At 40.6% G+C, this 27,691-nt stretch overlaps 2 protein-coding genes and 1 non-coding gene across 4 annotated transcripts in view; 2 read left to right on the top strand and 1 right to left on the bottom strand.

The window, feature by feature from the left end:
* The window catches only part of UVRAG (UV radiation resistance associated), a 274,963-nt gene extending 252,488 nt beyond the window's left edge, over positions 1-22,475 (bottom strand). The window contains exons 1-2 of one of the 2 annotated variants that reach the window (XM_014468223.2): positions 22,161-22,459; positions 21,735-21,857 (exon numbers count right to left, since the gene is read on the bottom strand). In XM_014468223.2, coding sequence (XP_014323709.1) covers positions 21,735-21,857; positions 22,161-22,280 — 243 coding nt within the window. In that variant the 5' untranslated portion in view covers positions 22,281-22,459. Of the gene's footprint in view, positions 1-21,734; positions 21,858-22,160 lie in introns of both variants that reach the window. The other variant, XM_006102885.3, reaches the window with a different exon arrangement.
* A 1,769-nt stretch (positions 22,476-24,244) lies between these two features.
* On the top strand, positions 24,245-24,351 carry LOC111823266. Its single transcript, XR_002826293.1, has one exon. It is a non-coding gene; the product is annotated as a U6 spliceosomal RNA (small nuclear RNA).
* A 1,157-nt stretch (positions 24,352-25,508) lies between these two features.
* LOC102432897 (40S ribosomal protein S29) lies at positions 25,509-25,781 on the top strand. The gene has a single exon (XM_006102884.3). The coding sequence runs from the start codon at positions 25,540-25,542 to the stop codon at positions 25,708-25,710; it is 171 nt and encodes a 56-aa protein (XP_006102946.1). The 5' UTR covers positions 25,509-25,539; the 3' UTR covers positions 25,711-25,781.
* The last annotated feature ends 1,910 nt before the right edge of the window (positions 25,782-27,691 follow it).

The following is a 27,691-nucleotide window of genomic DNA, read 5'->3' as shown; positions in this document are numbered from 1 at the left end:
TACTGTCTTCAAAGCCTGTGCAATCCGACATCTCCACATCCTATCCTGACTTCACACTAGACCTCAGTCACACATGACAGCTACGGTTCCATGCATGTTCCTAGCTCCATGCTTTTGCTAGAAATGATCTAGAATACCATTCTCTTTAAAGAGATCCCATTTCCACTTCAAAGTTAAGGAGACAAGATTCCTTCTTCCTTAGCTCTAGCTGAAATTAATTGCTCCTTTCTTAGGATAAAAAGAACTTTGCTTCTATCTCTTCTATACACTTATTTTCATTCAGCCTTGTACTTCAGGGAGTTGTTTACAGTCATTTTCCCTATGAACCTAGGAAGAAAAGACTTAATGGCAGAGACCATTACCATCACTATACTGTTAGCACTTATTAAATGCTTACCATGTGCCATGTACTGTCCGAAACACTTCATACATGTGACCTATTTAATCCTCATAACAATCCTATGAGGTTAGGATTACTCACTATCATTATTCATCTTTTAATCTCAACATTTCTAAGTAACAAAATATAAACAAAGAAATAAAATAGTAAATGATAAATAATGAGAGGGGTATCTCAAAAGAAGGAAAGCAGGAAGAAAGCAAAGAGGTTATATGTATCTCTCCATACACACACACACACACACACACACACACACACACGTATATAACATATATATCTATATATACCTAATAGATATAATCTGGTCTTTATACTTTATTGCTACAGAGGGCAGAGCATTGACCTATCCTTCAACTCAAGAGAGTAATTTTATGACAAATACAAGGACAACGGGACTGACTGCCTTAACAAAGCAGGATGCAGGGCTTGGACAGAGACTGAACTGTAATGAATGCACAGATATTGCTGAAGGGATCTTTGTAATTAAATTACAGTCTTTGGAATTACTCTTCAAAATAACATTCCATGCAGCTTTCTTTGTCAACAATCTCTAAACTTTCTCAAATGCTCCAAGCTTTCAGTTATAAAATATTCTTGGCATTTCATTCTACAGCAATAACTTTAGGCAGCGAAGTTATGCACTAGTAACACTGATCTCCAAATCTAAAACTGAATAGAATTTAATTTTTAAGTTGGACTTAACATAACCTTAAACACTTAACATATTTTAAACACTTCCTATAAGATATCCTATATAGAGGTTAAAAACATTCACTAAATCGTTTTTCTTGAAATATTAATGTTTATTGCATGTAACATTATTATATTTGAAATTGTTTTTCTTGAAAATTAAAAAAAAGAACATTCACTAGCATCTAAAATTAAAACCTCTTATTCACCTTTGATTTGGAGGCCCGAAGGATGTAATTAAAGCACAACTCTGCTACCTGAAATGCTGGCAGTGGGCAAAGGATAGTATGACTCGAAATTCCTTAATTTTTTAACAAATCTTTCCAGAATAATTTCTAAAACAAGACTTAAGTGGCATGCACTGTAGATCTGAAACATTTGCTTTTGTTTTTTTAAAAAATGAATTACTCATTAGTATGATTGTAAACTGGTGCCTCTAGATGTTGTAATAGAGTGAAGAAAAAGCCAAGGTCTCAGGTACTCATGGACCTGATATAAAAAGACAAGTCACAGAAATAGACGTGGTCAATAAACGTATGAAAAGATGTACAGTTAACCTTTGAACAGGGGCACCTATCCACCCCCACACAGTGGAAATTTCATGTATAATTTTTGACTCCCAAAAAACTTAACTATAATAGCCTACTAATGACTAGAAGGAAACCTTACTGATAACATAAACAGTCAATTGACACATATTTTGAATAAGCATTTTATACTGTATTCTTACAATAAAGTAAGCTAGAGAAAAGACAATGTTATTAAGAAAATCATAAAGAGAAAATACATTTGCCGCACTGTACTGTATTTATCAATATCATAAGTTTATGATGTCTTTTTACTAGATGAATCGTGTCAATACCTACATCAATATTGTCTTATATGATAAATATAAAACACTGCAGATGTTAAACATATTACTAAAACTAAACATCCAAAAATGAAAAGGTAATGTGAAAAAGAAATTCATATTTATTTAGAAGTATAACAATTCATGCATTGGTAATGAAGAAGCATCAATCTGGTACCCTAGGATAATCAATATGACTGCTTCACAGCAGTAAGGAAATCTCCAAAAATTTTTCCAATATATTTATTGCAAAAAATCCACATATAAGTGGACCCACACAGTTCAAACCCATGTTGTTCAAGTGTCAACTGTATAATCATAATTATAGATATGCACGCCAAAACAAACATTCTACCTTGTGGCAGACTGCAGTTTCCAAATGGCTGCACCAATACTTCCCATCCCACATGTTCTTTTATAAGAGATGTTGCCACTTCTCCATTATAAAGTGGGGGTCTATGTTCCATCTCCCTTAAACTTGGGCAGGCCTGTGATGGTGGTAAAAATGATGCTAGGTGGCTTCTGAGGCTAAATCATATAATCACCTCGTCCTCTTACAGGATGCTCTTCCTTGGAATTCAGTCACCCTGCTACGAGGCTGCCAAGCAGCCAGATGGAAAGGATTTCCGTGGTGTTCTCCTCAGCCCCAGATGAGATCCCAGCTAAAGCAGACATATGACCATTTCAGTCCTCAGCCTTTGACACTCAGAAATGAATGACATCAAGTAAAGCACAGAAAAGTAGTCCCCACCAAGCCCAAACTGACCTGAATAATTGTGAGCAAAATAAATAATGATGTTGTTTTAAGCCACTAAATTCTTTGTTTGTTACTCAGCAACAGAAAATGAAGAGACCTATCTGATTAAAGAGTCAAACTATTTTATCTCGGTCAAGGTCTATTATGAGTAAGGAAAACAATGTTGGGAGAAATATAAAAAGGTCCAATTTGATGGGAGGGCAATTTAGCAATAATTATCAAACTTTAAATTGCATATAATATTTGACCAAGCAATTCCCTAAGTCACAAAAATGTGCACAAATATGCTAATTCCGATGTTGGCTATAAAAGCAAAAAATAAATAACCACTCTTAAATTGTGGTACACACATACAAAGGAAAACTAACTATATAACCATTTTTTTTAAAGTGCCAATACATAACAAAAACAAGAGAACAAGAAATTTTAAATGTTCATGTAAAGAAATATACTTTGTATCCTGAATGATGTAGATCAAGAGTTGGCCAACTTGTTTCATAGAAGGTCAAAGAGTAAAGACTTCCTCTTTTCAGGGCACATCCTGTCTCTGCACATTCTTAGTGTTTATGTTTGTTTACAATCCTTTAACAATGTAAAAACCTTTCTTACCTCATCAGTTGTTATAAAAAACAGTGACTGTTTGCTGACCCTAATGTAGATCATCACAAATATTATGAGACTAGAGGCCGGGTGCACGAATTCATGTACCAGTGGGGTTCCTCGGCCTGGCCTGCGGGATCAGACCGAAACCAGCTCTCTGACATCCCCTGAGGGGCCCTGGATTGCAAGAGGGCACAGACCAGGCTGAGAGACCCCACTGATGCACAATCAGGGCTGGGGAGGAACGCGGGAGGTTGGCCAGCAGGGGACAGATCACAGGAGGGCTTCAGGGCATGTCCAGCCTGTCTCGCTCAGTCCCCATCAGCCGGACCCCAGCAAGAGCGTCTGCCCCCTGGTGGTCAGTGCACGTCATAGTGAACGGTTGAGCAGCCTTAGCATATCATTAGCATATTACGCTTTGATTGGTTGAATGGACTACCGGACACTTAGCATATTAGGCTTTTATTACATAGGATAATTTTTTAAAGTAATATCTGGTTTGGAAATGTAGTCAAACTTCTAGACACCTCTCGCCTTTCCTATTTTCAACTCATTTCAGATCAGTTATTTTTTCTCAGCCTGGGGTGGGGCTACATGGCATGGAAGATTTAAAGTCCAGGTTGTTTCCAATGAACTGGAATCTGTTTTCAGATTACTGCTACTTTGGTATACTGTTCTGAGGGACAACAAAAGCAAACTTGAGAGGAAATTAGTTTTCCACATTTCCACAGAAGGTAAAAATGTTTATTTATTGAATTGAGAATTTAAGCTTAATAAATTAGGTCAATCTTTAAAAAAAAAAATACAAAAGCCCCTTCTATGTCATAGCACTATCAATCATCTATTTTTTCTAATCTTTTATACCACCTGAAAGACTCACTGTGAAAAGTATTGAAAGAACACAAAAACGCTTTAATGCTAGTGCCTGGTGCTACCGCTATAAGCAAATGGTGCCAACAGCAAATGTTACAAATTTAAACAGCAACCCACCAACTCTAATCTCTCAGAAAATACTTTGTAACTTATCCCTAATTGCCAGCTTTCTCTGAAGCATATTACACAACCTTGGAACTAAAGCTTTTCTTTTGACATTAACTCTGCTCTCACCAAAGTTCAAATCAGTTCTAGAATTTAATTGTCATTTACTAAGCACTACTAACTTATAAAACAGGCTTTTCCAAAATTTAGCTCTGAACTTTCTACTTTTGTTATAGGTTTTGGCTCTAGGTGTTTGTTTGTTTTCTCCATCCTATTCACTGAAATCTTGGTGGAAGACCCAAACCTGCCTTTTTCCCTCTATGTTTCCTCTGGGGAGTGTTGCTCTAAGAAGCAGTTGCTTATACTGACAGATCTGGTGTCTTCCTCTGCGTGTCTCTCTCATCCATCCTCTCTTGTTCCCTTTCTTTTCTGTTTTATCTTGCTGGTATTTCCTTCTCAGACTATGCGAGGAACTGTGAGGATACAAACATGGTATTCCCTAATTTCAGAATATGTAATTTTATGAAAGTACTGGAGTTTGTGCACACGAAAAGGCCAATTTGAGGTTAAAAAATATCCAGTAGTGTACTTTTCAGTGAGCATTTATTAGAGCACTGTTACTTTAGAAATACAAGGCCAAGGAAGAAAGACACAGAATTACACAGGATGATCTGGAGAATAAAAATTGGAAGACATGCCTGGCCAGTGTGGCCCAATGGTTAAGCATTGACCCATGAACCAGGAGGTCATGGTTTGATTCCTGGTCAGGGTTCAATTCCCAGTGGGAGGCATGCAGGAGGTAGCTTGATGTTTCTATCTCTCTCTCCCTTCCTCTCTCTGAAATCAATAAAAACATAACTTTAAAAAAAATTGGAAGGCAGTTGTCAGTGGTCCCTGTGCTAAATTAATATTATGTCTGTAATCTGCTTCAAAACAATTGGGATGAGGGAAGGAGGACAAGTAGGTAGACATATGGCTAAAAGGAGAGCTGCCATGAGGTGACTGTTATTGAAGCTGGGTAATAGGTGCCTGGGAGTTCATTATATACCTTCTCTATATATAATATAACTGCAGACTGAAAATATTCTTAAAAAAGAAAATCCCAGAAATTTCAAAAAAGCAAAATTTGAGTTTGCTATGCACCAATGAGCACTATGCTGAATCCACACAAATGAAGTAATGCGTAGGCAATCCCTGCTGTAGCCTGTATACAAATATAGGTTATATGCAAATACTATACCATTTTTTTATAAGGGACTTTGTGTAGGGTGGCTACAGCATTTGGACAGGTTCAAGCCTCCTCAGACTAATGAGAGGGCACGGTCCTCTCATGCCATGTGCAAGTCCCAGCTTGGAGGGCAAAGCCCTTTCAGCACAATTATAGCCAAAGGCTATGGTTGTACGCTTGACCTTATGGTCCAAACCAGTGGTCCCACGTGGCTGAGTGATATGGGCTGTGGGAAGTGCAGCAAGTACTGCCAAAACAAAGCTTGATGGAGCTCATGTGCATGTAATTGAGTAGATTTGAAACCTGCAAGAACATTGTAAACATCTTGACCACGCCCTTACTTTGCCTCGTAGAATCTGGCTATAAAATAAAGACTTGGCTTGCAGGCTGTGGCACTGTTTCTCCATCAGAGAGCAGCGTCCACCTAGCTCCAGCTTTATTCTCATCTGTCTTTTTTAATCCTTCACCGCCCCCCCCTCAGGTTGACCCCTGGCCGTACTGAGCGTGGCACAGGACTTGAGCATCTGAAAATTTTGGTATTAGGGGTGGAGGGAGGTCCTAGAACCAATCACCTATGACTGTATACATTTCAATATACATATTTATTCACTGAAATGTCCATTTAAAAAGTTTAAAGTAATATCAATAAGAATAGAAAAAGGTAAGACCATATAGGATCATAGAGAAAAAGTGGACTTAATGGGGGCTAATTAGATAATGGATACGGTTGAGGATGAAGGGAAGATTGATAAAAGAGATAAGGGAGTCAAAGGTCCCCTAGGGAAATAAAACCTAATAAATAAAGATGTCAGAACAACAGAGTAGCCACCAGAAAATAAAAAAGAAATGAAACATATATAAGTAGGAAACATATCCTATATCTTATATCAAATTCCAAACACCTTAAAGATATTTAAATTTGAATAATTAAAGCATAAAAGGTACCAAAAGAAATCATAATTATTTTATAATAATCTCAAAGTTCTAAGAATGACATACAACTCGAACCTATAAAAAGAAAAAAATTAATACATTTTACTACACAAAATATTTTTAAATTATGCATAAAACTATCCTACGCGCCCTAGCCGGTGTGGCTCAATTTGTTGAGTGTCATCCTGTGCACCGAGAGGTCCCTAGTTCTGTTCCCAGTCAGGGCACATGCCAGGTTGTGGGTTCGATCCTCAGTAAGGGGCATGCAGGAGGCAGCTGATCAATGTTTCTCTCTTTCATTGATGTTTCTCTTTCCCTCTCCTTTCCTCTCTCTCTAAAATCAATTTAAAAATAGTTTCTTCTCCTTAAAAACAAACTATCCTATGCAATATAAAAGGAAAAAAGAACCTAACAAAAAATGTTTAATTCACATAACAAAGACTTCACTAAAACAAAGAGTTCCTAGAAATCAATTTTTTAAAAAGTCCAACAACCCGGCAGGAAAAAAATTGGCAAAGAAAATTAACAGATAATTCACAGAAAAGGAAATATGAATAGCATTTAAACATGAAAAGATTCTCAACCTCACTCATAAGAGAAATGCAAGTTAAAACTATATTTAAAGGCAAGGCAGTGGCAAAACAGGCACTTTCAGAAAAGAGTATAATTGGTAAAACCTCTATAGATGTCAATCTCACAATATCTACCAAAATTATAAATGCACATATTCTTTGACTAAGCACTTCCACTTCTGCACTTATGTTGAAAATATACTTGCAGAGGTTTGGCTGGTGTGATTCAGTGGTTAGAGCGTCAGTCCCCACACTGAAGGGCCAAGGGCTCAATTCCAGGTCAAGGGCACATACCAGAGTTGCAGGCTTAATCATGGCTCGGTCCAGGCTCTTGCAGGAGGCAACCAATCAATATGTCTCTCTCACATAGATGTTTCTCTCACTTTCTCTTTCTCTCTTTCTCCCCTCTCCCGCTCCCTTCCATTCTCTAAAAATCAATGGAGCCCTAACCGGGTTGCTCAGTGGGTAGAACATCGGCCTTCGGACTGAAGGGTCTCAGGTTCAATTCCAGTCAAGGGCATATACCTTGGTTGCTGGCACCTCCCCAGTAGGGGGTGTGCAGGAGGCAGCTGATGTTTCTCTCTCATCGATGTTTCTAACTCTCTATCCCTCTCCCTTCCTCTCTGTAAAAAAAACAATAAAATATATATTTTTTTAAATCAATGGAGAAAATATCCTTGGATGAGGATTATATATATATCCAAATATATATATTTGCAGATCTGCAATATAATGTATATAATACACTATTGTTTGTATTAGCAAAAAACTGGAACTAAGTTAAATGCCCTCAATAGGGGAGTAGCTAAATTATGGTTTATCCTTTGTAAAATGCTATGTGCCACAAGGAATAAATTATGTGGCAGTTCTTTGAGACCTACTTGGTACAATCTGTAAGATATACCATTAGATTTTTTTAAAAATACAAAACAGTTTATAAAATCAGTATGTTTTACATGTTATCACTTATTTTTCATAAGGGGGAAAAAGAATATAATTATCGGAGATGCATAAAATATAGTTAACAACACTGGTTTCTCCAGGGAAGGGAAAATGGGTAATTGGGGCACAGAGTGATAGAGAGGGCCTTCACTGTATCCCTTTATAGACCTTTCGAAATCTTCCACATGACTGTATCATCTATCTATTAAATAAAACTAAATTTACTTTTTTATTTTTATCCTTACCCAAGGACATGCTTAGAAGGAGGGAGGGAGAGGAAGGGGGGAGGGTAGAGGGGGAGGGGAGAGGGAGGGGGAGGGAGACGGGGAGAGGGGAAGGGGAATCGAACCAGCGACCTCTGGTGCACAGAGCCACACCAGCCAGGGCCCTAAATTTACATTTTTTAAAAATGTATTTTAATTGATTTCAGAGAGGAAGGGAGAGGGAGGGAGAGAGAGATAGAAACATCAATGATGAGAGAGAATCATTGACTGGCTGCCTCCTGCATGCCCCCTACTGAGGATCCAGCCTGCAACCCAGGCATGTGCCCTTGACTGGAATCGAAACCGGGACCTTTCAGTCCACAGGCCGATGCTCTATCTACAAAGCCAAACTGGCTAGGGCCTAAATTTACATTTTTAAAAACACATGGCAACCAATTATTATATCTGTGATAGCCATTACTAGTAGCAGTGTGACATAGTGGTAAGACTTCAACCTAGAGTCAATAATCCTGAACTCTAGGGTGGTTCTATCACTCACTAGTGGGCAAATCACTTAACTCTCTCTGGGCCTGTTTCCCTTCCCTAAAATGGAGATATTTCCTGCATGCCTACCTCTGTGGGTTAAGGATCAAATGAAATAATGGATGTAAAAGCTGCCTGAAAAATTGTAAAGGACTTTATAAAGTATTAACAGGAATACAGATGTCAAGAAAGGGATGTGGTTGTCAGGGTAAGATGATGAATTGGTTTAGGCATTTGTAATTTGAAATGAAGAGACCGTTTTGGAATTCATTTATCTAAACAGAGGTGATAAAAATCACAAGCATAGAACAGATCCCCAAAGGATAAACATTCGATAAACAGGATTACAGAACTGCACCTCTGCAAAGTCATCTAAGTCTTTGCTGCTCAGTGTCACCTGGGCGCTTGTTAGAAATGCAGAATCTCGGGCCCCACCACAGACCTACCCAATTAGAATCTATATTTTAATAACATCCCTAGGTAACTTGTATGTACATTTTAGGTTTAATTAGCATTAATTTACTCATTTTTTCAGATACTAAAAGTGAGGCCCTAAGTACAGGGACATACATACCATGTTCACACTGTTAGTATGTAGCAAAATCAAGATTTGGACCCAGGCTTCATCTCCCGGGCTGTGTATATACACTGTGTATTTGCTTCCCAGATACACTATCCCAAAACCTTTGAGACATCTTTGCCTGGGTGATGTCCACATCCCCACCTCCATGTCTAATCAGCCACCCAGCTCATCAATTCTTTCTTCATGATATCTCTGGCATATGTTTCTTCTTTTCCACATCCTTTATTAATTCCCCTAAAGCTACTGCTCTTTATACTATGAAAAACCAGCTTCCTTCTCTTAAGTGTTAACATACTGAACCTACCAAGACTAGCAAACTCTAACTTAGTAAATCTAACCCAGAATATTCATGTCTTCACTTCCATTATTTTTTCCCATTACCTCTTTCTCTTCGCCTTAGAACCCAGGTTGCCTTTAATTGATAAGGCCCTCCCTCTACCATCAAGCTTTACTAAAGAAATCCAAAGGCCCTGAACTACTTTCCAGTACAACCTTTAATCCCAATCTGTCCCAATAAACTCGCCATTCACAAACATTCTCCTAGCTTCACAGTTCTCTCCTCTACACTGTACCCTAACAAACCAAAGTATTTCAACATTTCTTGAGTACCCACATGGTGTGCCAAGAACTAGACAATAAACCAGAAGTTTACATAGATTCAATAAAAATAAAAGTCCTGGCCTCTGCCCCATTTCCACTTCTGCACCAACAAGTTTTGACTTTTTTAAGAGCAAATAATATGGGAGGACTTTTATAGATGCTCAGCCACGAGAGGAATAGATGAACAGACAGAATAAGCCACACACAGCATGAACACTAACTCCTGTACAACAGTCTGTACACTACAGCACGAGGGTACAGTTCTAGAGACTCCCTTGTACAAACTGAATTCGATTAAATCAACCTGAAAAAGCAAAGGGTACTTCAGTTCAAAGTCAGGTATTTATTCCAATTACCCAAACACTGAGTTCTAGCTCTGCCATTTCACTTGGGAATATATTTAACCTAAGCTCCAGGTACCTCACCTGAAAAATGGAGCTAACAGCAGTTTCTACCTCACAGAGTTGTAATGAGGAATCAATGAAGTAATGCAGAGTGCTTAGACACAGTGCTGGCACATAAGACAGTTTAATAACAGGACTTTTACCTTAGAGTTTCCTCAGTCTCTGCGGTCAGTTTCCCTGTAGCTTCAAAATCTACCCACCTAACTGGAACTAAACAGGTTTGTGAAGAATGAGGCAAAGGTGAAATCGGAAAGTTGTATTTTAAATACAACAAGCAAACAGAGTAAGATAACAGGAAGAGCTCTGAATGTAGAACCAGAATTAGCTGGGTAGGAGCTCAACCTCCTCCATGTTCTTTTCTGGGCCTTGACTGTTCTCAACTGTCACATGGGGGAGATGGTTCTAACTACTGTGGTGAAAAATACTATGAGAATAGTTTTAAAGAGATTAGATACTAAAAAACACAAGACAGCATGGCAAAATGTAAAAAGGTAAGAGTGGGAAATTTGTCCTTGAATGATTTTTAAAGGTATTTCTGTAATGCTGTGTGACAAGGAGCCCTGAGTCTTGACTGGAGGAAAACCTGGCAGCAAATGGTCATCACAAAGTTGGAGTGAAGTGAATACAATTAAGTACACAAACACCTAACCTTCTTCATGACTCAGCTTCAGAATCTCCACTTTGGAGACATCCTTCCGGACCTTCCTTCCCCATTCCACTATCCCAAACCAAGATGATCTTTACATAGTATTAAAATAGCTGAATCTGGCCCTCGCCGGTTTAGCTCAGTGGATAGAGCGTCGGCCCGCAGACTGAAGGATCCACTGGTTCCATTCTGGTCAAGGGCACGTACCTTGGTTGCAGGCTCAATCCCTGGCCTGGTGGAGGCATGTGCGGGAGGCAACCAATCAATGTGTCTCTCTCACATTGATATTTCTATCTCTCTGTCTCTCCCTTGCCTACACTCTCTCTAAATATCAATGGAAAAATATCCTAGAGTGAGAATTAAAAAAAAAAAATAGCCGAGTTTGTATATCAAAAACGCAGCTAATGTGCAATGAAGAAATTATGCAATTTTAGTGTTCCATCTAATAATCAGCCTCATAGTTTCTTATAGAAATATATGAATATCCAAAGTAAAATAGTCACTCCAGAGCAACAGACATCTGTTCTGATTTTTATCTATATCTTAAATACCTTCCACATAGAATACATTCCATTAAGTCAATTCATGAAAACAAGCCTGAAATACCTATATGTACAGTTCTATAATGGGACCAATTCTATCCTGTACTGTGTATAGTCCTGTAAAATATCCTAAACTTGTAATGAGCACCACATAGCCTACCTGCCTGCCTTGCTTTGTGATCTATTTTCAGGATGAAAAATTAGAAAGTCTTCTTCATATTGTTGCTTCTCATATATTCCTAAACATTAACATTCTAGTGGATGAAAGCAGTGTAACAGTAAGATGCTGGGGCCCTCTGGCTCCATCTTGTTCAAGCTGCTTTGTGACCATGGCTCAGGCTAATAGCTTCTGCTTAGTCTTGCATATAGGCACGCTACTCATTACAGAAATTCTGCTTGTGGCTTGAGGAGATAAGTAAAGTATGTACAGTATTGCTTACCAAAGATCTGTAGGAACCTTGGTAACCAGATTCTCAGCAACTAGTACAATCTTCCTCCAACCTCTGCTGCCCCAGATGTGTGCAATGGGCAATCACTCTTGCCCTCCCTTTTGCACTTCCCTTGACATAAAAGAAGCCTGAACTCTGTACTTGCCAAAGATAGATTTGAGGATTAGGACTCCCATCTTCTCAGTTGGCACCTTCTCAATTAATCAACCTCTCCTTACTCCAATCTCTTAGCCTTTTGAAGGGTTGGACACATGAACTTTGGACCCCTGACAGCAGTACCAATTTTCTCAATGACATTATTCAATTCAGTAAGGTAGACAAAGTAAAAAAAAAAAAAAAGTTTTTTCATAATCCTTGCATTTTAAAAGTTTACTTTTCCTGTACTATACAAAAAAAAATGACTGCAATTATGACAGGAAATAATTCGTATCCTCTAAAAGACATAAGTAGATTAAAGGAAACAAGACATATAGTTTCTAATCCTGTGCCTAACATAAATCAAAGTTTCTTCTACTTCTGGACTTAAGATCAGTTTTAACGTAGGCTAAAATGAACACATGAATTACTTATGGGTCAAAAAAAGTAAAGTCATGTTAAAAAATACCAAGTTTGTCCTGGAAATAATAGATCATAAAAGTCTGATTTCCACTTTTACTTATTTGTATCTTCTCTTTTTTCTTACTCAAGAGTCTACCGACAAACGCCAAAGGTAACTGCCGGTTTCAGCTTCCTGACGTGATTATTTGTTCTAAGCCTGACTGTATCTTTTAGGACATTCTAAAACCATGGTGGGGGAAAGTGCCAGATATTTCAATGGACCAACAAACAGACCAAGACCCCTAAGTGCTGGGTTCCAATGCTTAGCTTTAGCATTATCGCTCAGCCTCTTAACAAAAAAAAACAAAAAAAACAAAAAATGCACTGAACTAGAGTTTTCAATGCCTAATAACATCACTAGTCAATGAGGTCAATGGCAATATTACACAGAATAAAATTCCTGGCATCAAAAACCCCAAAATCACCAGAGGTAGAGAATCAGGACTTCTTAAGTGGAATATTCAATAAAGGATAGGCATGGTAAGTACCCAGGGACAAAACAGGAAGACTGTTCACGTAAACTACAGAGGGACATTCCAAAGTTTCACTCTAATTTACACCATAAGAGAGGAATGGGGTGGAGTCTGAGTGTTTGCCCATAAAAAGAAGTTTAAAATGCAGCCTCTCTCCCATTTTTATTCTAGCTTAAAATCCTCAAAGCTGTAGGTGTAATGTGTCAAAGCAAAGATAACTTTAAGAATCAAGTTCTCAAAATACCCAGCCCAGCACAGTGGAACTGCTCATGAGAGACCCAGGATCTGGTCAGGTCCCTGCTGCTAGCAGGAACAGTATGACACTCAACTCAGATTTGTTTTATGAATACTCTTTATTAACTCCTTGAGGGCCGGAATAAACAGGCCAAGCTATGGCCAGGGAAATAGATTCACCCGAGTGCTTCAGATTGGGCATCTATAAAATTCAATGATTCAAAATTCATGTTTCCATCTTAAAGTAAGGTAGAAAACAAGGTTATATAATTCTGAATCAAGAAGGTATACTATAGCCCTGACTGGTGTGGCTCAGTGATTGGAATGTCGGTCCACACACTGAAGGGTCAAAGTTCAATTCCCAGTCAAAGACATACACCTGTGTTGCAGGTTCAATCCCCAGCCCAGGTCAGGGCAGTTGGGGAAGGCAACCAATAGATGTCTGTCTCTGTCTCTCTCCTCCTTCCCTTCCACTCTCTAAAAATCAATGGGAAAAAATAACCTCCGGTAAAGATTAACAAACAATCAACAAAAGAAGGTACAGTATAAATTATGATTTTTTAAAATTCCAATGTCAAGTTTTCCATTCTCCGTGTGCTCCTCTACCTGGATAATATAAGGATGTAGCTGCTAAAAAACAAGGCACTAAAAAAGTTGAACTCTGCCTCAGATATGACTGATGTCATCAAACCTAAAATAAAATTTAAAAGCTAAAATGTCCTCTCTTAACATAATGTCTTTAATTTTTCTAAAACAACCCTAGTTAGTAGCTGCACATATTTGAGTACATTAAAAATGACAAATATTTCTTTCTGCCACCTTCCTACCACACCCCCAGTAGTAATGTCTGAAAAGTAAAAATACACAGATTATCAAAGTACACATTTGGAAATTATGAAGACCTAACTTTTTTTTTTTAACTACACATTTCAGGCCCAACTTATTAGTTTCAATTCTGCTCTTACTCTATTTCCAGTCAGTTTCACTTCTGAATTTTCTGCCACAAAGTTAAGAACTGTGACCCTGTGGAGAAGTAAGTACTAAAAAAAAGCATAGTTTTTCCTTTCAAAGGAAAACTAAACATTTTCACAGGAAAAACAAAAAAAAATTCTTAAATTCCTAATGGCTTTTGTCACATAAAAATAATGATTTTAGGATGCTGATTTGAGTTTCTGTAGCTTCCTCATATAATTTTGTTTACAAGATCCAAAGAAGCTCAAAAATTGCCATCATTTTATTTTATAGATATACAACTATATATTATTTTTTATTTGAGTCACAAGGAAGGGCTCAGTAAATATTGTGGAAGGAATAAATGTGCATAGCATGTTACTGCACTGCAGGGGTATATGTTCCCAATAAGGTACAGCTTCCTGCAGTGTGGTGCAGCGGTTAGAGCGTCAGCCTGCAAACCAAAGGGTCTCAGGTTTGATTCCCAGTCAAGGTTATATACCTCGGTTGCAGATTCATTGCTGGCCCAGGTCCAGGCAAGTGCAGGAGGCAACCAGTTGATATGTCTCTCTCACATCTCTCTCCCAACCTCCCTCTAAAAATCAATTTTTAAAAATAATTTTTAAAAAAGAAGAGCTCCCAGTAACTAACTGGGTTCACATCTATAATAATAAAGGGGTAATATGCTAACTAGACCGGATGTCTTTCGGACATCATTCTGGACATCCTTCCTGACAAAGCTGGGGCCCGAGGGAAGCTAGCCTGGGTCCCAGGTGCCTGCGGGTGACCCGAGGGAAGGCAGCCCGGGTCCCAGGTCCCAGGTGCTGGAGGGAAGCCAGTACCGGCAGCCTGGGGAAGGAAGGCCAACTCTTGCACGAATTTTCGTGCATTGGGCCTCTAGTTTAAAAACAAATAAACAAAGCCCAGCCTTTATTACACAGGGGCCTCTCGTTCAAACTGCACTTCAGGAAGAGGCCTGCACTGAACAGTCTGCCTGCAGTGTTTCTGCCATCTGAGCCAGGCCTTATAAAGGAGTTCCTGGAATCCTATTTCAACCAGTAGAACTGAGTTTTTCTCCATCCAATCTGAGCTACACAGCTATATCCCCGTAACCTTCTTCACCAACCAATCAGGACAGTGCCTATTGAACCAATCAAATTGCAAGAATGTGGAGTCCTCATTTGCATGAGGACAGACCAATCAGGAACCAAGGGTGGGGACTTCTGTCTATACTAGAGGCCCAGTGCACAAATTAGTGCACGGGTGGGGTCCCTCAGCCTGGCCAGCGATCAGGGCCGATTGGGGCAGACTGGCCGGGCGGAAGGACTGCAGGAGATTGGCTGGCTGCAGGAGGTTGGCTGTGGGAGCACACTGACCACCAGGGGCAGCTCCTGCTTTGAGCGTCTGCCCCCTGGTGGTCAGTGCGCGTCATAGCTACCAGCCGGTCGTCCGTCCTAACGGTCACTTAGGCTTTTATATATATAGATAAGTCAGCTCCCCTCTGGTTCTAGGAGCACACATTCCCTTTCCACCAAAGATTGCTTTTTCCCAGGCTAGTCTAGAGCTGAAACACCGAGATGTCTCACAGATAAGCGCAGGGAAGAACAGACCAGAGAGGAATAGCAGACTAATTCTAATAAAGGAGGTATCCTACAAAATATTTGACTACTATTCAAAACTGTCAAAGTCATCAAAAATCGAAGTCTAAGGAATTGTCACAACCAAGAGAAAGCTAACGAGATAAAACAATCTATATATATAAAAGCCTAATATGCAAATTATCCCCTTGGGAATTCGATGGCTCACTATGACATGTGCTTGACCACCTGGGGCGGTGTGGAATGAAGGAAGGCCCCAGCCTGGCAGCCAGAAGGCCCCAATCGGCCCTGATTGCCAGCTAGGCCTAGGGACCCTAGCTGTGCACGAATTTCGTGCACCAGGCCTCTAGTGATATATAATATAATATAGTATTCAGGATGAAATCCTGGCACAGAAAAAGGTCATTAGGCAAACACTAAAGATCTATCAACAGATGAATGATTAAAATGTGGCACATGCATATAATAAATTATTACTATAAAAGGAATGAAATTCTGATACATGCTACAACATGGATGAACATTTAAAACAATAAGTGAATGAAATAAGCCAGACACAAAAGGACAAATAGGGTATGATTCTACTTATGTTAAGTCTCTAGAAAAAGCAAATTTAAAGACAGAAAACAGAATTTACCAGGAACATAAGGAAGAGAGAATGCAGAGTTATTGTTTAATGGGTACAGTTTCTGTTTGGGATGATGAAAAACTGTGGAAGAAGACAGTGATGGCTGCTCAACAGTGAGAATGTACTTAATGCCACTGAACTGTACACTTTAGAATAATAAATATGGCAAATTTTATGTTATGTATATTTTATCACAATTTTTTAAACTAAGGAAATCTAAACTATTGACTTTAGTTAATAATAATAATGCATCAATATTGGTTCATAAATTGTAAAAATTTGCCATATTAATGAAAGATGCTAAAAATCAAGGAAATTGGATATTGGATATAAGGGAACTTTCTGCACTGTTTTTCTATAAACCTAAACTATTTTAAAAAATAAAATCTATTTTAAAATTCCACAATGTATAAAAACTAGAGGTCCGGCGTACGAAATGTGTGTGGGTTTATGGTCTCTAGGCCTGGCCTGTGATCAGGGCCATCTCTGCAGCCGGCCCTGTCCCCCACCGCCACCCACCCCTGGTTCCCCATTCACCATGGGGCGATGGGAGCCTGCCCACTGGGAAAAGGGACCAAGAGGTGGTCAGTGCATCTCATAGTGACTGGTCACGCGATCATTCTGGTCATTCCGCTGTTAGCATCAATTTGCATATTACCCTTTTATTATATAGGATATCAAAGCATTATGTTGTACACCTGAAACTAATGTCAATTATATCTCAATTTAAAAAAAAAAAAAAAAACATGGAGAAGGGGAAGCAATTTCCTAAAGAAGGGGTAGGGTAGTAAGTTACAGTGATCAGAGTAAGTGCAGGAGAGATGATGGCCAGACAAAATAATAACAATAAAGACATTCACTTCCCCCAAAAAATTCAAGGAAGATAAAGGTTCATAGCATTAATATACCCCACCTCCTTCCAAAAAAAGGACAAGAAAAAATGTTCTTAAATCAATGAAAAACATAAGTAAGCAATCAGAAAAATTAATGGCAAAGATATGAACAAGGAATTCATTAAAGAAATGTTACATAAATCTGTGTAAAGGTACTGAAATTCATAGGGTTGTATAAGAATAAATGAGATCATGTAATTAACATAGTGTTTGATATACAAAAATAAAGCTATTAAAATATAACTAATAATTAAAGAAATGCTTATTTAAATAACAAAAATAAAGGGATGAGCAAAAGTAGGTTTACAGTTGTTCATATGGAAAATAATGCAATTAATATATAATAATACAAGAATAAACTGTTTTGTGTACTCATAACTGTAAATCTACTTTTGTCTACTCCTGTATGTATATGTACATGTAGGTAAAATACATATATAAAACCTGTATACATAAAATTGGATTGGAAAACACTGAGAAAATTTATGATGCCCAAAGTTGACAAAATGTGAAGATGCAGGTCCTAACTTGGTAGCAGTGTAATAGGCATATCCTTTTTGGAAACTGCTAATATTTTCTAAAGCTAAAATAGTTATATATAACTATTTTATATATAGTTATATTTATATATATATATATATATATATATATATGTGTGTGTGTTATACGCATTATATATATATATATATATATATATCCATCCTTTGAGTTATTTCACTGCTCTAAATTTATCCTACAAAAATTAGGTATGAATACTCATTGCAACAATGTAATAGAGAAAAACTGAAGAATCCAAAAGTCTACATATGGGGTTAGTTAAACATACTAGTAACTAAATATTATTATACAAAATGTGATAGATAGATAGATAGATAGATAGATAGAGACATGGACAACTAAGAAAAATAATATTAAATTGCAAAATCTTTTAATTTTTTTTTTAAAAAGGGATTAAAGTGGGCTAGGATTATTTAATCTGAGCTCTTCTATTTATACTTCAAGGAAACCAAACCTGCATGCAAAATTGTTTATGTATGTATGTAAGTGCATTTTCTAAGGAAAGAGCCTATAGGTTCTACCAAATCTTAAAGAAATATGTGACGCCCCAAAAAGGGTCACTAAGCAATCACTAAAAAGCACCCCCTGCACACACCCACTCTAAGTATCTGAGAAACATAGATAAGTTATACGCAAGTGAGGAAGTCTTTAGGAAGGAAAGAAATGCTCTCAATTAAACTTTTAAGGGATATTAAATGTCTCTATCACAAAACACATTTTTTATTTCAAAACTCCTAAATCTAAGGGTGTAAAGGAAGTTACTCTTCAAATGAACTCATATTCACTAGGTAATTAAGAACCACAACCAAAAATTACAGAGCAAAAACAGTCTTCAAAATGTGTGACTAGTTCATACTGAAATTACAGTTAAAATAAGATCACAGAGAAGCAAAAGGAGGCAAAGACTAAGTAGTAGTTTCATTTGACACACAGTCAAGTAGCTATCAGACTATAGTTAGTACTCATACATACAAAGGATCAGGAGTTATAAAGTCTTAACTAAAGTTTTTTGATGTGTGTGTGTTTTTTTAAGACAAGTAGATTAAAATAAGAGAAATAAATTAGGTATTACACATAATTTAATGAACTTTCTTTAAGCAAAAACAAACGTCTTTTTCTGGAGGCAGGTGGGGGGTGGTCCAATACTTCTGGAACTAATCTATTATAACATTACAGTCATTAGAAGCAATGAGATTAATGAAGAATAGAATAAATGAGTAGTAATAGCAGTGATACTCTCTATCTTAAAATGAACGTATACTTGAGAACAGTGGTTCTCAACCAGGAGTAATTTTGCCCCTTGAGGAACATTTGGCAACATCTGGATGCATTTTTTATTGCTAGGACTGGGCAGGTGCTGTTGGTACACTGTGGGTAGAGGCCAGGAGTGGGGCTAAAAATCTTATAGCCCCGTCCGTCTACCCACCCAAAATGTCAACAGTGCCAAAGTTGGAAAAACTCTGCCTTAGAAATAAGCTGGGGAACCACTGAATCTATGCTTTGAAATAATCAACTTTAGTAGAAATTCTCAATCAATAGGGTTGGCTTATTTGTTTAGAAACATTAACATTTTATTAAATAGCATGGGATCTATTAAAATTACATGATTGTCAAAAGGTATTATTTAAAGGAAAATTAATTGGACTTCCAATTTATCTAAACCTTTGAAATTTTGCAAAAGCTACAGGCAAAAATAAAAAGACAATGAATTAATGCTAACAGAACGTTTTATACACACACATATCCTATGACTCTCACAAACAATACTGAGCAAAAGAAACCAGTCACAATCATACATTTTGCATGATTCCATTTATATACAGTTCAAGAATAGGTGAAAACTGATCTCTTATGTTAGAAATCAGAATAGTGACTCCTTCAGAGAAAAGGGGAGAGAAGGGAGAGAACATAAAGGGGACATCTGGAATGCTAATAATTTTGTATTTCTTAATCCAGGTAGTAGTTGCAGAACTGTGTTCACTTTGTGACAATTCATCAAGATGTATACTTAAGCCCTGACCAGTTTGGCTCAGTGGATAGAGCGTTGGCCTGCGGACTCAAGGGTCCCAGGTTCGATTCCGGTCAAGGGCATGTACCTTGATAGCAGGCACAACCCCGGTGGGGAGTGTACAAGGAGGCAGCTGATCGATGTATCTCTCTCATCAATGTTTCTAACTCTCTATCCCTCTCCCTTCCTCTCTGTAAAAAATCAATAAAATATATCTTTTTTTTTAAAGATGTATACTTAAAATTCTTCAAGTTGTGTACTAGTAATCAGTGCGGTTTACTGTATACAGATAACAATTTAACAAAAATGTTTCTTTTTTAATGTTATATATTTATAACCCCAAAAATTTGGACATTTGGACCCAGGAAGCTAAATTAATATCAACTGCAAAAGTGAAAGTGTTTTTGTTATACTATAGGCTGCCTTCCAAGAATCCAAGGATGACACCCCAGAAAGCTGTAAATACCATACTTGGCACTCATACAGCATTCACTGTGCACTTAAGTCACTATATATATTCCTCATCACAAATCCAAAAATTTGATAAACACAAGTGCAGTTGAATTTCTTTCATGGAAAGTATGTTAGGGTTATTTCCTCAAATGTTAAACTGTGAACTGTTACCAAAGAACAGGCTCTATGAAACAAACGATGCTTTCTCTTTCCTGATTCCACATTTTCCCAAAGCTTGCCACACGAAACCCCTCTAGGTCCTCAACTCCTTAGGATTTCTCCAGACTGCTTGCTGATAACAGTGCCCACCACTACTTCTCCCAGCATCCAGTCTCACACTCCACCTCTTCATACATACCCTTCACAGTAACCCTCATTCCAGAGGTTAGTCTCCCCTCCCCTCAATACTTTTACTCTTTCCCAGCACCTCATAAATATAATCCAAACCTCACTGCTCTCAAGCTCCTAATATTCTCCACAAATTCGCTTCCCACAGCACCACAAAACCAGGGCACACACTGCCCCAGTCTTTTAAATCCACTTCTGCCACACACACACACACACACACACACACACACACTCTTTCGGTATTCAGATCCATCCCATTTCCCACCCACCCTCTGCTTTCCTCCTTATGAACCTTTCCCAAGTCCTATGACAGAAATCACAAGTTGGAGAAAAGGTATGCAGGAACATGCTCTGTCCTGTGTGCAGGCAGTTGCACAAGCCTCAAGCACACAACCACGCGCACGGGCTGGAGTCAGACGCTGGATTCTGCAACCCAGTGCGGGCACCTACTAAATGCAAGGCTTCGAACGAGTGGTTTTGCATCAAGCTGCAGTTTCCCAACCTCTACAAAATGGGGTTAAATAAAACAGTTATTTCACAGAGTTGTGAGAATTAAATGAACTACCAGCCACTTAGCACAGCGCACAAATCCATCAAGATAAACTCAATAACTGACAGTTTTTCTGCGGTCCTCGGTGTGGAAGGAGGAATAGAGAGGAGGAAAGGCTCTTTAAGTTTCTCTAAAGCTACTGTTCCTGCAAAGTCTCCTCTCGGGGGACACAAGTAGGGCAAGGGAGAGAAGGAGGGAAGGAGTACTCTACAGATGTGTGGGTGATACAAAGGATGCTGTCCGATCCCCAAACTCGGTGCTCTCTTTATCATCCCCCTACAATGTGGACCCAAGAAGCCATCGGGCTCTTGCAGACGGATGGGGACGTGGATATACATCGAATCCTCCTTCCACGGACACTCATCTGAAGGAACGAGAGCGGAAAGAGCCCCTTCAATTGCTGAAATGCGTTCCTCGGGGGTCTGAGATTAGGAAGGCAATCCCGAAGTCTCAAAGGATTTCTCCTGGGAAGCGGAGGGGGGCAGTTCACAATCAGGAGAGACTAAAAGTAAATGCCAGAAACCTGAACGACTCCTCGCTTCTCCGGAAGGAAAGAGTAGCAACGGGATTCTCCGCGGGTAGGTAGGGAGAGGAAAAGCGCTGTCCCCGTCTCTGGCGGGGCCGCAGGGCTTCCCCGGGCCCGTTCCTAGAGGGATAAGGGGGAGGGTTTCCGAAAGGGAATCCCCAGCTGCCCGGTGACAGGCGGGTTCAGGCCCCCAGGGAGTTTCTCCGGCTCCCTTCCGTCTCCGCACAGCCCAGCTCCAGTAGCGGGGTTTCTCCTCGGGCTGCGGGGTCTCCCGGAGGTCCGGCCATCACTGGACCCCTCCCCTTACAAAACCTCGTCAGCCCTCCGAGTTCTCCCGGCCACTTCTCGGGGTCTCCCGCTGGCACGGGGACAGCCCGCCGCCCACGGGATCCCCTTCCGAGCGCTGCGAGCCCGCAGGGTTACCTGCTGAGACGGCAGCTCCACGTGCAGGGCCCGCGCAGCAGAACCGGGAGGCAGCGCGGCGGCGGCCGGGCCCGGGGGCGGCGGGGGGACCGTGCCCCCGATCGACGCTGAGGCGCTCATCTTGACCCAGGGTCCGCCGAGCGGCGGGGCCGGCACCCCTCCGGCATCCGCTACCACCGCTCAGCCACGACCCGCAGAGCCGCTGCAGCCCGAACACCCGCCACCGGAGGGGCAGGACTGCTCTACCCCACCTCGCGCCGCCGCCGCCGCTGCCTAAGGAAGAGCCATATTACCGCAGTGCAACCCCCACCACCCTGCCGAGACCTGGCGTGCTCATTGGTTCAGCTTCTATAGGGGCGGGACCCAACCACAGAGAGGAGACGCGCTATTGGGTAAAAGGTCTGTCCTTCGCCGGCCGGAATGGAATGGGGCGGAGGGACCCGAGGATGGCCTCAAATGCGTCTGTCAAACCCGGGTGAGACCTGGGGCGGTGCTTCTTTTTCCCCAAGTCTAATTGGTTTATTCACTGCCACAGGGCGGGGTCTCCTGTTGGACCCGCAAAGGCCATTGCTCTAGGTCGTTGTCAGTTGTCGGTAAAAGGAAGAGGGGCGGGTCTGATTAGGTACAGAGTGCGCCTGGGCTCCGGTGTCACGTGCAGGAGGCAAGCGAGTCACCTGATTAGTGAGAGTCAGTCTTCCGAGCCACTTCCGCCCTAACCTAGTTGCCATAGTAACCAGCCTCCTGAAGAGGGCGGGGAGCCTCCCCGCGGGCTGGGTCGGTCCCTTGCAGACCTTCCCTGCCCGCTGGTCTGCACTTAGTTGCAGGCTCCCTAAACATTCTTTTCCTGAAGTGCTGCCGTCCACGTGCGGGGGTTGAAAAGGAATGGCTTATGGTTTGGCATAAAGGCACCACGCAGGATGCATTAAGACCAGAAACCTGTCGGGCAGTCCCACCAGCTCTTCCAAGACCAACTCTAACCCACAGGCAATGCCCCTCCTCGCTCGCCACTGACTGCTGGACTGAGCTACGGGGGATGCCAGGCACCCAGGTCTCTGTTCCTCTCTATGAGGGGGTTGCTTATTCTGTCCCTAGAAAGCCTGTGCTACTTTTCTCCTAACGCTCACCCATCAAATCTCATCTGGAGCTGGAATCCCTTCCTCCAAAAGGCTTCTCTGATTCACTCTGGGGCCTGATTAGGAATCTTGTCCCCACCATATTCCTGATTATTCTGTTGCATTGTCTTTTAATATGTGCAATACACACATGTAGACGTACACACATACGTACTGAATTCCTCAAGAAAAAGAACCTTGTCGTTTATCTCTGGGTCCCCAGTGTTTTTGAAGTGAAGCCTCCCTCAAATGCCACCTCTTCCATGAAGATTCCTTGATCACAGTGACAGTGTCTATAGCAATTGTGTCTATAATAAATAGCATTGAATCGTTCTTTAGGATATTGATCTGCCTTCATCCCCCGCCCACCCCCCCCCCCACCCCACCCCTGCCAAGCCCCCACCCTCACCCCACTGTGAATTTCTTCACCACTTGGACTGATGGTAGCTCAAAGAACTCAGTGTTTTAAAGTCAAAAACAACAGGAATCAAGCACTTCTGGAATCTTGGCTCTGCCCCCTTCTAAATATGTGTTCCTAGGCAAGCCAGTTCCTCTCTCTTAGCTTTAGTTTTCCCATCTATAAATAGTAATAGGATGGCTGTAGAGATTAAGTCAACACATATAAATTGCCTAGTTCAAGACCTCACATATAGTTGCACTAAAGATATTGTAATAAAAGGTAAGCATACTATCTTTCCAGGGTGTTAAGAAATCTAAAGATACTTTGGATCTGACCCCAGAGCTGACTAACATGAATGGCATACTGTCTCCTATCCTGAGTGGTTCCTCATGGCTAGAGCCTAGGGTGTATGCTCAGGTGTTTGTTGAGAAGGGAGTAGCTAAGAAATCCCAAATCTCATCTGGCTCAACTCATATAGTGCCATGATCTGGTGGAATTTCCCAGAAAACTTCTTTCTGTTTCCAAGCTCTATCAGTTTCCTGAGGCTGCTATATCAAATTTCACAAACTGGAGTGCTCGCTTCGGCAGCACATATACTAAAATTGGAACGATACAGAGAAGATTAGCATGGCCCCTGCGCAAGGATGACACGCAAATTCGTGAAGCGTTCCATATTTAAAAAAAAAAAAAAATTTCACAAACTGGATAGCCTAAAACAGTGGTCGGCAAACCGCGGCTCACGAGCCACATGCGGCTCTTTGGCCCCTTGAGTGTGGCTCTTTCACAAAATACCACATGCTGGCGCGCACGTACAGTGCAACTGAAACTTCGTGGCCCATGCGCAGAAGTCGGTTTTCGGCCTGGGCGAGTCTATTTTGAAGAAGTGGTGTTAGAAGAAGTGGGGGATGGACATATAGAGAGGATGAATGAAAGGAGATAGACGAAACAAGTATACAAGATGAGTGTGGATGGGAGAGTTGGAAGGGGTCGACCTCAGCGAACGTACCTCAATCAGATTGAGGACGTTTTTAGCAAAGGCCAGCTGAGGAGTACCCTAGTTAAGTTAATAACAATGTACCCACCTGTATGGTTTAAGTTTAAAAAATTTGGCTCTCAAAAGAAATTTCAATCGTTGTACTGTTGATATTTGGCTCTGTTGACTAATGAGTTTGCCGACCACTGGCCTAAAACAACATAACTTTATTCTTTCACCATTCTTGAGGTCAGAAGCCCCAAACAAAGGTGTCAGCAGGGCTGCACTCTCTTAGAAGGCTCTAAGGGAGAATCCTTCCTTGCTCTTTCTGGTGGCTCCACGTAGTCCTTGGCCTGTGGTTGCATAACTCCAATCTCTACCCTCACCTTCACATGCCTTCTCTCCTTCCTGTGTCTTCTTTTTCTTAAAAGGACACTTGTCTTTGAATGTAGAGTCCACCCAGATAACCCTGATCTCATTTTGAGATCCTTAATTGCAAAGATCCTTTTTCCAAATAAGGTGATGTTCTCAGGATCCCGGGGTTAGAGTGTGGACTCATTTGGGCAGAGTGGGAAGGGGGCATCATTCAACCCACTGCACAAGTTAAGGAAATGGGCTGGGCTCCTTCATTGGCTTCCATGATAAATGAACACAGAATCACTTCTTCTTTTGGGGGTCAGCTCTGAATATTAGCCAACTTTACTACTTCATTCATTCAACAAATGTTCATTGAAGGCTTCCCTGTGTCAAGCCCTTTGCTAGGCGCAGCAAAATCAGACTTGGACTCATCCCCAGAGGACCTGCCTTCCTTCTAGAGGAGTCCAATGGTAAACACCAATAGTAAACAAAGAGTGATAATCCAGCCTTTTGCCTCGTTGCTACAGAGTGAGCAAGATGGGTCACCAGCAACTCTACTGGAGCCATCCGAGGAAATTCGGCCAAGGTTCTCGTTCTTGCCGCGTCTGCTCAAACCGCCACGGTCTGATCCGGAAGTACGGCCTCAACATGTGCCGCCAGTGTTTCCGTCAGTACGCGAAGGACATAGGCTTCATTAAGTTGGACTAAACTTCCATGAATGGGTCGTTCAAGACATCTACCTTATGACAGAATGCTATCTCTTTGTACATAAAATAAAAACCTTCAAATATGAAAAAAAAAAAAAAAAAAAGAGTGATAATCCAGTTGCTGGGTCTAAGGGAATTTCAGGGGCTGTGGGAGCCAAAGAAAACAGATTTCACAGTTGAAGGAACATTTAAGCTGGGTATTGAAGGACCAATAAAAATTCACCAGGCAGGTAGGTAGAAAAGAATATCCTAGCAGAGAGAACAGGACCCATTTTTCTACAGCCTTTATTGAGGTTCGACTGCAACAGGCTGATTATTGGGCACTGAAAATGCAGGCCTCGAGTAAACAACCCTTTCCAAACTTTTCCACTACATGCTACAAACACTAGGAGAGCTGGAATTCTCACTGCGGGGGACATGGCAGAGAACTGAAGTAGCCAGCTGTCGGCAAAATATTCAAGGTAATGCATATAAAGTGTTTAACATGGTGCCTTGGGTCTAGTGTTCAATAAAGGCTACCTATCATTTCTATATTTCCTATTTCATTCTGAAAATTCTTGTATTATTTTAGATCTTATTCCATAATAAGGCTGTATTTGTTGCAACATACAAATATTTTAATCACTTAGAATAAACTTATGCAGTGCTGTGAATCCCCTACAGAAAATTGTATCCAAATTTAAAGAGCATGGATTCTAAGGTGGCCAACTACAAAATACATGCAATAATAGAAGAAGGATCACGGTTGAGGGTTAACAAAGTGGCCCACTCCACCAGGGCTTCACAGATGTCTTGAAGGATGATTAGGAGTTTGATAGATGAACAACAGGGAGTTAGATTTGTTCAGTTCAGGGATGGCTGGTGTTTTAACAGCTAACTTTATTATCATATTGGGTACTGAAATCAATCATTCAGTTTCCAAGGCCAAAAAGGCAAACCTACTCCAATCCATTTTGCCTTCTCTTCTTCCTCCCTCTTTACTCCAGATCTCATAGACATGATGCATCGAGTAAATAAAAGCAAGATAGGGCTGATTGGTCTGTTGATGCCAGAAACTTAATTAAATTAAAATCTATCCCCTTTATCTCAACGGAGTCCTCTTTCTTCCACTCATTTATTTAGTCAAATATCCATCAGACCTTTATCAGGTGCCCAGCCTGGGGAACATGGATTACAGAAATCATGCAGATAGAATCCCTCCCTTTAAGAGGTTGGCAGATAACTTCAGTACAAAGTGGTAAGTGCAGTCATTGAGATGATATATAAAGTATAATGGAAGCATAGAAAGGACATTGCTAACTGCAATGTGTTGTGTAAGAGACTTTCTAGAGGTGTAAGACTATTCTAGGCAGAAGGAACAGTATGAGCAAAGGCACTGAGGCAGAGGCCATGGCGTTTGCATACTTTAACAGGGTTGAAACAAAGGTTGCACAGGGGAGCAATAGGGAAAGAGCCTGGAAGTAGACGGGGCCTGGTGAGAGGAAGCTTGCTACCAGGCTAAAGAACTTGGGCTTACTCTTAGGCAACAGGAAGTCATTTAGAAAGATCCTCAAGCCCTAACCGGTTTGGCTCAGTGGATAGAGCGTCTGCCTGCGGACTGAAGGGTCCCGGCTTCAATTCCAGTCAAGGGCACATGCCTGGGTTGCGGGCCTCCACCCCCAGTAGGGGGCATGCAGGAGGCAGCCGATCAATGATTCTCTCTCATCATTGATGTTTCTATCTCTATCTCTCTCTCCCTTTCCCTTTCTCTCTGAAATTAATAAAAATATATTTTTTAAAAAAGAAAATTTCTTAATAAAAAAAAAAAGAAAGATCCTCAAGCAGCCCCTGAGAGGCAGCTTGGAAGGGGCAGGACCAAAGGAGCAAGACTCCTGTGGAAAGCCAAGTGAAAATCATAAAACAAAAAGGTCGGCCCCTAAGAGCCTGCACACACCCAACAAACCTGAAAGTAAGTCATTGGGCAGCATTTCTTCTCCTTTCTC

Source organism: Myotis lucifugus, unplaced genomic scaffold (genome assembly GCF_000147115.1).
Source record: "Myotis lucifugus unplaced genomic scaffold, Myoluc2.0 scaffold_437, whole genome shotgun sequence".
NCBI lineage: Eukaryota > Metazoa > Chordata > Mammalia > Chiroptera > Vespertilionidae > Myotis > Myotis lucifugus.
This window is presented reverse-complemented; position numbering and strand designations above follow the sequence as displayed.